This window comes from Meleagris gallopavo, chromosome 17 (assembly GCF_000146605.3).
Source record: "Meleagris gallopavo isolate NT-WF06-2002-E0010 breed Aviagen turkey brand Nicholas breeding stock chromosome 17, Turkey_5.1, whole genome shotgun sequence".
NCBI classification, from domain to species: Eukaryota; Metazoa; Chordata; class Aves; order Galliformes; family Phasianidae; genus Meleagris; species Meleagris gallopavo.
Window position 1 is genome coordinate 10,841,182 of NC_015027.2, and position 11,407 is coordinate 10,852,588.

Here is an 11,407-nt window from a genome sequence, read left to right on the forward strand (position 1 = left end):
CAGATGCTGGCCTCCTGGGGAGTTGAGATGCATGTGTTGGACAAATCTTGGCACACACAGTATGGATGCCAGCAAACCTGGAATGTGTACAAGCATTGTAGCTGATACCAACTCCTGCTCATGACAGAGTGCCACTTGACAGAAAACTCTGAAGAAGTACAGCTGCTGGTCTCTGCAAATGCTGCCATTCAACTTCAACATCTTTGCTGATCCAGACAACTCAATTTAGATCTTAACAAGATGGCAGCAAGCCCAGAATATGCTCTTCTGTTCTGTCAACTAAATTTCCAGATGAACTAGGATAAACAATAGACAATAGAGATTACAGAAGTCTACATCAAATCTATGACTGGAGACAAACATGTGACATGGTTGCTACAATTTAGGATATAGAGAAACCAAACGGGTTGTTGTTATCATCTCCAGGCAGCTTTTCAGACATGCAGTCATTGGTGTGGCTGCGAGCTATTACAAATAAGCAGAGAACCACTCCCTGCTATTCCAGTAAACTGACCTACAGAGCAGAATGTCTTTCAGAATAACGTATCCTTCTAAAAGGAAGAGGTTCTCAATGAGGTTAGCAACTGGAGATGAGTTGACTTGCAAGTCTCAATTCAAGCATCACTTCCAACCAATAAAACTTTCCCTTCAAACAGGAGTGTTTTTCCATGATGCTGAGAGGTTACTGTCTCTCTCCATTATAAATGTGGCTATACTCATAGGTTGCTCAAAAAGTAATGCCTTGTATTTATTTACAAATTATTTTTATGTGTTTATAAACTGCTGAAACACACCACCTATCACCTCACTGTGCTCACATCCACTGTTTGATCTCCACAAGCATTCAGCAAGCATCGATGAATGTCAGTAGGAGCCATTTTGTTCACATGGAGGAATTCAGTCCTATACCTTTGCTTCAGATGCTGTTTTGTCAGACTGCCCCTCTGCTGCCATCTATCAAACGGCAGCAAAATATAACAGAATATTGGTGAGAAGATTCAACCTCTACTGCTATGCCACCAATATCCACCTCTGATATTGTGGGAGTTAATTAATAAAATAGGAGGCACTACTTTCAGAGCAGCCCTTGTGTAACCTTCCATAATAAGCAACATCTGTTTACAATTACAGGGAACTAATACTGGTCTATGCATTCCTTCTCTTTTCCAGGAGATTGAAACCTCAGAGCCTTGCAGCTGTATCCATTTGACCACTTACAGCATCATTATTGGAACCAACAAGTTCTATGAAATTGAGATGAAGCAGTACACACTGGAGGGTAGGAGGCATTTTCTGAGGAATGCACCAAATGGTTCCACAGATTCTGTGGAGTACTGCTTTAGGGGAAAAAAAGTTGGTGTGCTGATCAAGCTGTTTTTCTCCATTCTCTTTGCACAGAGTTCCTGGATAAAAATGACCACACTTTGGCCTCTGCTGTGTTTGCTGCATCCACTAACAGTTTCCCAGTCAGCATCATCCAAGTGAACCCAACAGGGCAGAGGGAGGAGTATCTGCTGTGTTTTCATGGTAAGTGTATTGTGTGGTTGTACAGGTGTTGCACTGCATCTGTTCTTGGTATGGGAACTAACCAAAGGTGCTGCTGAGAGAGAAAGATGGACAGAGTTGACTTCCTAGGGCCTGGTAACAAAAGACTTCTTAGAAGTAGTGAATCTGAAAGCCCTGAAAGACTTGCAGCTGGTGATTTAAGCGGTGAAGATACGCAGAAAATTGGTGCTAAAATATCTATTCCTGATCCAGTTTTCTGCAGTGCTTCTGATCAGCTTGCTTCTGGCTTAAAAGTTCTCTGTACCTGTGGCTCAGTACCACAGGTAGTTTTCTTTGCCCAGACAGGAGGGATTATAGTTAATGTTCAGTAAAACAGGCGTTTGATTATCCTGATAAAACAATAAGGGGTTTTCAAACTTTGGAATTCTTGATAGAAGAGACTTTTTAAATGTCTTGTGTGTTACTTTTTTTTATAGCTGCTTTTATTGGCCCCTTAGGATAGTGTCATGGAAATGCACAGGAAGTCTTCAAAAACCGACTAGCAGTAGTTCTGAGTGTCTTACAGTAGGAGTAACATAGTGTTCCCAACTGCAGAAACAGATGGAATAATAACCTTACCTTAATTGGTACAAAGAGACCTAGAATTCAAATACCTTTTGGTATCCAAGTACTCTGTAAGTCTAGACAATGTCAAGGCAACCTGTGGGACTTGCAAGATGGTGTACATTTTCTCACTGGGAAAAATCCCTGTCAGAATCCTTTGTGTCTTCAAAACTGCTCATGACTTGACATTACTTTCCTTGGCAGAGTTTGGTGTCTTTGTGGATTCCTATGGAAGACGCAGTAGGACTGATGACCTGAAATGGAATCGCTTACCCTTAGCTTTTGGTAGGTGCAGGGGGACGTTCACTGGGGTTATGGACGTTACTGAAATGAGGAAACGTACTTGTGGGAAAGGTATTCTTTGCTCTCAGCAGTTCCATTTCCTCTTCCCTCTCCCAGCTCTCCCAGAAACTATGGCAATTTTCACATGATGAATATCATTATAAATCCAAATGCCAGACCTTCTGAGGTGTTAACAGTTGAGACAGACTAAACTAAAGTGATGTATTCCCTTAATGTTCTTAGTTTGACAGTGACTAAACTGGCTAGTGGAGTTTTTGATGATGCTTGGAAATACCTGAAATAGTCAAGAATATATCATTTCAGTGTGGCTCCTTCAGGCCTTTTGCATTACCCGCTGGATTTTGTTCAGTTAATAGCCCATTTTTATGCCTTATTCATATTACTTCAGTTAGTAAAATTTCTTTGGATACAGGTGGTTTTATAGCAGCAATTCTCAAAGCTCTTGTCTCTCTACTTAGTAATTTTGTTTGTAATAAGACATCACAGAAAATGTACTCTTCCTAGCTTTTCCCAGTGGGCTTCCCAGCATTCTGTTGCGTTCACAGAACACTTTAATAAGTTTCTAACAGATAACTTTATATTGTATTTCTCCTGCCTCTGTGATGTTCCTTCAGCCTATAGGGAGCCTTATCTGTTTGTGACCCACTTCAATTCCCTTGAAGTGATAGAGATTCAGGCACGGGCTTCTCTAGGGTAAGTTGTTCTCTTTTCATTCTTTTGAACAGCACGTGCCAGGAAATGGTGCAGTGTTGTCATTGTAAATACTTTTTCCTGCAATTTTACCCAGAACTCCTGCACGAGCCCACTTGGAGATCCCAAATCCACGGTATCTGGGGCCTGCAATTTCATCTGGAGCTATCTACTTGGCTTCCTCCTACCAAGATAAATTAAGGGTGATTTGCTGTAAGGGCAATCTGGTGAAGGAGACCAACAATGAGCACCACAGAGGATCTTCTGCTACACGCAGGTATGGCTAAGCCGGTGTGTTATGGGCCTTGTGTAAGCAAACTCACTCCAGATATCCTTTCCCCCTTAAATGTTTGTTGCCCTCACTCCATTCTTGGAGACAGAGGCTAGTGTTAGTTATTGTAGTGCTGGAGTGAAACAAGAAATGTTCCTCATGTTTTGAAATCCAGAGCACTGAGAAACATTAGCTCTGTTGGAATCTGTGGCGAATCTCTTCCACGCACACAAGTAAAGGATATTTTGAGCTCTTCAGCTGTTTTATGTTGACTGTGACTTCAAAACAGGGCGAGTTTAGGCTGCGATGGTGTGATACTAAATATCAACTGTCAGAATTTCTAAATCAAGAGTAACTTTCTGTTAAAGGAGAGCGTGCAGGGAGGCAGGGTTCAGTAGGACAGCGGTACTTTTTTCAGACAGGTGCATAAATACCACAGTTGACAGTGCTGCTGAAAACTGAAAAACTGGGATGCGTAGCTTATCTTAGCCCGGCCTAGGCCTCATGGATCCATCTTTGCACTTTTTAGCACGGCTTAGGGAGGTCTGATTTTTCAAGTGAGCGCTACTAGAGATTTCAGGAAAGTTACATTTTTGCTAAAAGGAAATGTAACCTGAGGTTTTTGTCGCTCAGCTGTTCGCGTCCATTATTTTTGAATGACAGCAGCCCTAACAAGAGAGGTCCGCCCACATACAACGAGCACATAACCAAGCGGGTAGCGTCGAGCCCAGGACCACCTGAAGGTCCCAGCCACCCTCGAGAACCAAGCACACCCCATCGGTACCGTGAGGGCAGGACAGAGCTGCGGAGGGACAAGTCACCTGGGCGACCACTGGAGAGGGAGAAATCTCCAGGCCGGCTTTTGAGCACCCGCAGAGAAAGGTCCCCTGGAAGACTGTTTGATGAAAGCAGCCGAGGACGAATGCCTGTGAGTGGTGCCAGAACTCCTCTTGCTCAAGTCAACAAGGTAAGTGGGGAGCTTGGAGATCTTCTCTAATCTCATGAAAAGATGTGGACTTGGGAAGGGCTGGTGGTGCTGTTAAGCGTAAGAGCGAATCTGATCTCACCCTGCTCCTATTGCAGCACAGAGCACTTGAAGTTGTGTAACTTCCTGACCATTCCCTTGCATTAATTCTGTAACTGCAAAAGCAACTTGACTTGAGAACAGGCTGAAGTTCTTGAGACATGAAAGTGAAGGTTTTACTAATAGAAATCAAGTCACTGAGGGCTTGAGAGGGAGATAGTGGGAGCCTGCCATGATCAGTGTGATGCTGATGCTTACCTTTGCCAGTGGTTTAAGCAGTATGCCACCAGGAAGCAAGCAGACATGCAGCACTCAGTTGTAGCAGCAGTGGTTAGGTGACGTACTGCTTTTGGCACCTGTGCTTCTGTAGAAACAATACATGCATTGTGTAACTGTCATTTTATTTCCCTGCCAGGTCTGGGACCAGTCTTCAGTGTAAGTCTCAGCTAGACAAAGTTACTCACCTTGACCTGCAGGAAAAAAAAAAAGGAAATATACTGAGTTATATGCACTCCATACGTCTGCTGCCCAGTTACCAAAACAGCATTTCTGGGCCAAAGCTAGCTTCATATCAGGAGATGTGATGCTTTTGAAGATTGTTCGCATCTCAGTTAATTTCTCTGCACTTTCCTGCACTCCTGTTTTTGCACTTTGTACTACTGTTACTCTTTCAAGCAGTTCATGAACTTTTTGTATTCACTATAGTCCCTAGTACTTCATCAAGGAAATTAAATGGGACTGGAGTCCCACCCCAGGTCTTCAATGTGGTTAGCACCCCTTACCAGATAATTGATCATAGTTCTGAGATGTGCTGGGAATTCCTGATGGCCTGGAACCAGAAAGGCCAAGGTGACCGAGTCTTTCAAAAGAAAGTGTGATTGGATATTCTCTACAGAACACGCACACACAAATTACTTTTGATAAATCTATTCACCTGCCACTTTTGAGAGTTATTTTGTTCTCACTAAAATTGCTCTAGAGCAGCTCTGTTGGGGAGGGAAGAACCCTGCTTTAAATGAGCCCGTGTGCCCTACTCCAAGACAAAGTGCATTATCTATAAGCTACTGGGGTGTTAAGACTTTATCCAGGTCTTCTGCATGACAGTTCACTGCATGCTGCTGCACCATCACTGGCTGCTCTCTCCTTTTAGGTTGCTTTGCTGAGTAGTGTATTGTACCTCACTTGTAAATTAACTGAAACCTCTAGATTACGCTGCAAAATAACTGTTAATTACTCTGGCAATTTGGCGAAGAAGAGTTAACGAGCCTTATTCTATGACAAGAATTACAGTCACACGTGTTCTCTCTGCATCTCAGCTCAGATCCCAAGAGGACCTTCCCCAGAGAGAAAAGCAGCACAGAGCTGGGCCCTCCCTGTGACCTGTAGCTTGTCATACAATAAGAGCCAACTGTCACTGCACAAGAGGATACTCACAATGAACAGCTTTAGCGGTTACTGACCACCTTGGCCTTTGCTTCTGCATATCTAACCTTGAGCCATTTATTGCTTTCTATTCTCTTTTGCCGTGACCATGAAGCAGAGAGCAAATGATTTTCAAAGCAGGTTTTGACCATTCAGTCTGCGATAGCGACATCCTAAGTGAACAACCACGTTCTTTACAACTGGAAAGAGCAAAACTGCGTCCAATCTTCCCTTGGCCATCCTCTTAAACTTCTGCTAGTCCCTTGCAAGCCCGTGCTAACCTGTTCTAAAGATCCGTAAGAAGTCAAATGTCCTTTGTCAGTGTCCTTTGGCAAGTTTCATGAATATTGTATTCTGTTCTCTTGTCTGTTGGGTTATTTTAGATCAGATTATATGGCAGGAAACTTGCTGAAAGTTTTGTCTCCTGGTCTGAATACTTTGAAAGGTCGCTGAGATCAGTCTTTAAATCTTTGCATCTCATGGAAGATCTTCAAGACCTCAGAAATGGGCCTGTTGAGTCCTGAAAGCGTATCTCTTGTGTCCTGTTTGTGAAATGCTTCCTGCTATAGAAATAGCTCAAAGGACTGTACATATTTACAAGAAAATTTATATTCGTAACAAAAAGGGAATTGAATTGGTTTCTACTTTTTTATTGTAAACTGTGTGTTTTTCAACACTGGCTTTTTTGTTTTAATGGTGGTTGTGGACAGCCATCTTCAGACACCGGAGGGGCCTCAGCTTAATCCTCCTAGCTCCCATGAAGAAATAATTGTAACGTTAAATTGCAACTGAAGCTTGTTAGCATAAATGAGATTTTAGGTATCTAAAAGTACAGGAATTTTCTTCATTACCTTTTTATTATTGATAAGGGAGGGAATTAGAGGGACAGTTCAAAGCTCCACCTGGAAAGTATTGAACTTTGTTGTTGAACAATAACCAAATAAAACAAATAACTATCTTGACTGGCATGGTGAAATGAACGCTTCCTTCTACACAGAGCATCCCGAAGCCATCCCAATATTGCACCCAGCATTAGAAGCTGTGTAATCTATAGGCATCGATGCTTACCAAAGAGCTGACCTTGACTATTTAGCATTTGAATAGTTGTTATCCCTGAACAAGTAGCGTAAGTGGCTTCACAAAAGCAAAGCATGTTCATATGAACGACAACAGATGGATTTGTCCAACCATTTTACTATAGCAGCAGTGAGCTGCGAACACCTACAGCTAAATTCTGCCCTCACAAACTTAACCAGTGATGTGAGTAGAGCTAAGACACGTGTGAGTATAAGGGAGAAGAACGTGGCCCTGCTAAACGACCCATACATTTTGAGCTGGAATGAAAAAACGTCATCTGATTAGCAGTAGTGTGATCTAACGACAGGTTTGGGATTTATCCCAGCAGCGCACTGGTAGCAAAGGGGACAGATAGCTACTCATCCCACCGCTGCAATATGCTGGTGCTTTAAGGCCTAATAGCTGCAACTTTTTAAGAAAAGAAACATTCACAAATCTAATTCAGATTGAGTACAACCTGCAGAGTTGCTGTACATCTTAACTTACACCTGCTGGGAAAACTTGCTAGATCAGACTTAAATGTAAATACATCTATTTTTAACTGAACCAGTTTTTACAGGGTCTGAAGTATTCTTTCACAGGAAGAGGTTTTTAATATTCACACTGCTGCCTACGGTAACTTAATTTGTCCTCCTACTGTTCAGTGTTTTTGGTTTTGTGCACATAGCCGCCCCTTACCCCCAATAAAGGGCTTGTTGGAGGGTGTGTGGGAGGGTTACTAATAGCTCCGATTACATTTTGGTCTACATGGCATTCTTCATGAAAATGCTCTACATAAGAAAAAAACCAAGCTGCTTGATTTATCTATTGTGCCTACTATCTGATGTATATGATGAAATGCTAACTTGTTCAATGTTCATTTCTATTTTACTGTGCACAAAGAATACTTATTTAAAGCTCATTGTTGCAGTCCTATGATGCATGATCAGAATTGTAACAAAACTAAAATAATCCAGAAACTGGTGGAGTAAAAGAAATTACTTATCAAGCCTTTTGATTATCCAGAACCCTGCACAAAACACTTCAGCTTGACCACCACGTGAGTGCTGAGATTTAGGGGTGGGGGGGTGGGGGACAGGAGCTCTCCTTATTTACAGAATACGAGGCTTACTCCAGAGAGAGTGTAACAAAAGGCACTGAAAAATAAAGCAACAGCTCTCTTAGCAACAGCCAAGAATAAACATAACAGCACAGACTGTGAGATGTGGGTGGGGGATTTAAGTGAGCTAATAAATCCAGCTCCTGCTCAAGCTTTTGCTTTTGGAGGGATTTGATTCATCCCATTACAAGAAGGGACTGCAGTGCAATTAATCTCATTCATTCACCTGCCAAGCAGAAGACAACTTAGCAAAAATAATAAAAGCAACAACTTCTCCTTTCTAAGGAGAAAGCAAACCAAACCCACTTACCTCTTCTGTCAGCATTCTGGCCAGCCAGGGCCTGAGCCCACAGTTGCTGCTGCTGACCAGAAAGCGATGTGGGTGCTGAGGGGTACCTGGCTCACCTGGAGGAAGGCTGTGGCTGCCATAGAAGCCAGAGATTGCCACACCTTCAGCACATCCCCCCTGGTTTGGGAGAGGCCCCTGGGCCTTTGGGCAGCTGCGCTCACTCACCCAGAACAGAAAGGTGGAGGTGATCACAGAACTAAGGCAGCAGAGCCCTTGGTGTGCTGGGCTTCTCATCCAACCCCTCCCCCTGGTTTCCAAAGGGCACAAGCAGAGCATTCTGTGGGCAACTGCAGGGTTAATGGGGCACTGCCAGCTGCACGCCACCTAACAAATGCTCCTTACCTTCTGAGAGATGGCTACAGTCTGCAAATCTAAACAACAAAACTAGCTTCCTGTAAAGTGTTTGGCTCTAGCCTGTGGCTCCATCATCTCATTGCTGATGAAAAGCCTGCAGTGAGTCATGCCTGTATTAACTGGGGGGGAAAAAAAATCCACAAGGCCACATCCATAAATGCTTTAAAGTCTTGTGTACTTCCACCTTTCTTTTCTATTCTCCACGTCTCAGAGTTGCTGCTTCTTCAGTCTTTGCCACGCACAAAACTTTGCTTTGCAAGAAAATAAGTTACCTCTAAGCTGCTCCTTTTTTCAGTAGGATAAACATTTCTGATAAAACACCACGTCCACATTTAGTATGCTGACAGCAAAGCATGAGAACCCCGATCACATTGCTGCAGCATGACAGCTCTGCACTGCAGCTGCACCCTTGTGGAAGCTGCTATGGAAAAAGTCATTGCTTACTCAATGAAAGCATGAGTTCTCTATGGCAGAAAAAACAAAGAATGGCTGTGGTCGCAGTAACCTACCAATGCATGCTTCTACATGGAAATTTGACAACATCTCACCAAAAAACAAATAAAAACAGACCCTCACAGGTGGTCATGGAGAAACAAAACAACCCCACACCCATAAAGCCATGTGCACAAGGAGTGGTTGTAACAAAAACATCCAGGGGAGGCTGAAGGCCAATATAAAGTTTTTCTGACCTGATCACTGGAGCTTGTGATAAATAATTGGACTCTTCTTCCTGTAAAACGTTGCATTACAAATACATGCTAGCAGACCCTTCAACTTAGTGACTGAGCTGCAACTATGGGTGAAAAGCTTACCCAGTCCACCAAGCCCTAAAAACCACAATCATCTGCCACTTACGGCTCAAAACAAAGGACAAGGAAGTGTAGGCCACCCAGAAACTGGGAAAGATAGCAACAAAGCAAGTCAACCATTTCCTTGAAAATGTTTTATTTATTTGTTTCTAACAAGGCTGAAAACAAAAGCAATTCCATATTTCAGAATACCAAATAATTTCCATAGCACAGAATGAAGAGAGTTTTCAAAGAAAACCATTGCACTGTACCCAGATCTACTGAGCTACTGGGAATATTGCAACGAGGCAAGTGAACAGAGTGGAGGATGGCAAGTCCCCCTCTGCTGTGGCTGGTTCCACTGAGTGCTGGCTGCTTTTGTCCCCACTGATTTGTTCAATGTGCTCTTCCCCACTGTAGGAGAGGGGCTGGTTATCATTGGCACAGGCACTGATGCACCAACAGGAACAGACCCAGCTGGTCACCTCCCAAGCTGCCTCCCCCAGGACAGACCTGAGGCACGCTGGCAGGCAGTTTTACATTAACATTGCATTTATTTTGGGATAAAATAGGCTGCAAGTACCTGTAAGTACATACAGGCAACCTGGTATTACTATGTTCACTTACTTAGAAAATATGAATAGACTAAAATGTGCAGAGATGGCCACAGGCCTGGCTTTGGAAGCACCAGGGATTTTCTACCTGCAGTCAATGCTGCAGCCTGGCGCAGGAGCCCAGCTCTAGCTGGACTTGACCAGCAGTCAAGTCTGGCCATTGGGATACAGCTAACTTACAGTCACCTTTGAAATGGCTGACAGAGGCTGTTACTGAAGAACAAGACCCTACACTGAACCTACTGCTGTCCTTCCAGCTACCTCACCCAGCATCACGAAGCCATCGGTGACAGCAAGGGAATTTGGTTGCAAAAAAGCAGATTACTGCAAGACACATCTAGGATTGACAGAAAAACCCAGCCATTAAAAACAACTGTCTTTACCAGAAGTTCCACAGGGGAAAAAGTTGTAATTCAGTTCTCATGAAGAGAAAAAACTACAGAGCTATTCACAGTAGAAACAGAGCACCCCAATCTACTGTAAAATAAAAACGAGCCCGTAGGTGATTGTGTTGATGGTTTAGCCTAGAAAGGCTGCTACAAAATAATCATCACTATTCACACTTATTTCAGCCATGCAAGTTTGGAACTTTCTACTGAAATAACTGTGGCTTTGATGCATTCTAAGTGATGAAGCAGTTATAATAGGCTTGCTTTTGCTGAATGCTGAGCTTAGATAAGATTCCACAAGAATCCTGGACTTTCTAGACTTTGAGCTGGCTTGTTTCCTATCATTTGTCTCACTGAAAGTCCTTAATCTGTTTTACTACTCTCACATTTTTCAGCCTTATTGTATTGGTGCTTGCTTTTCTTTTTTTGAAGTGAGCTGACCACGGGCACTGACACACCTGCCATAGGTCTAGCTGACACAAAGCTGCCATTTCCAAGAATTTCCACTGTGGGATCAGGAAAATAAGGCAAATATAGGAGAACCTGAAGTCTCAGAAACAACATGAAGTCAGAGTTCATTTGCTACAGCACAGAGGAGGAATACATTTGGTTAAGAGAAGCATTTTCTTCTGAGACTGCACTGGCCCAGAACACTCGGTGACAAACTACTATGATGTTCATATTGGCTTGTACAGCAAGGTAGTCACGTATTTCTTCTTGTAACGATGCGTAGCACTGAGCACCATCACTCCATCCTACAGGAGATGGAAAACAAGTGAGCATATGACACGGTTATCTGAAAGTTGCAAGCGTGAAGCATGCGTCCTGGCCTCTCACCTTGATAGAAAGGGCATAGAGGTGGTTCAGCATGACATGGTTGGGTTCAGGAAGCAAAGCAGGATCACACTGGGGAAAAAA

At 43.2% G+C, this 11,407-nt stretch overlaps 1 protein-coding gene and 1 long non-coding RNA gene across 2 annotated transcripts in view; one reads left to right on the plus strand and one right to left on the minus strand.

Moving 5' to 3' along the window:
• CIT (citron rho-interacting serine/threonine kinase) overlaps positions 1-6,781 on the plus strand; it is a 71,302-nt gene extending 64,521 nt beyond the window's left edge. Inside the window, exons 42-48 of the mRNA XM_010720465.3 lie at positions 1,171-1,279; positions 1,399-1,527; positions 2,314-2,394; positions 3,027-3,105; positions 3,200-3,379; positions 4,037-4,340; positions 4,813-6,781. Coding sequence (XP_010718767.1) covers positions 1,171-1,279; positions 1,399-1,527; positions 2,314-2,394; positions 3,027-3,105; positions 3,200-3,379; positions 4,037-4,340; positions 4,813-4,836 — 906 coding nt within the window. The 3' untranslated portion in view covers positions 4,837-6,781. The remainder of the gene's footprint in view (positions 1-1,170; positions 1,280-1,398; positions 1,528-2,313; positions 2,395-3,026; positions 3,106-3,199; positions 3,380-4,036; positions 4,341-4,812) is intronic.
• A 2,841-nt stretch (positions 6,782-9,622) lies between these two features.
• On the minus strand, positions 9,623-11,407 carry LOC104913585. The gene is made up of 2 exons (XR_795497.3): positions 11,327-11,407; positions 9,623-11,244 (listed from the first exon to the last, which is right to left on the minus strand). It is a non-coding gene; the product is annotated as an uncharacterized LOC104913585 (long non-coding RNA).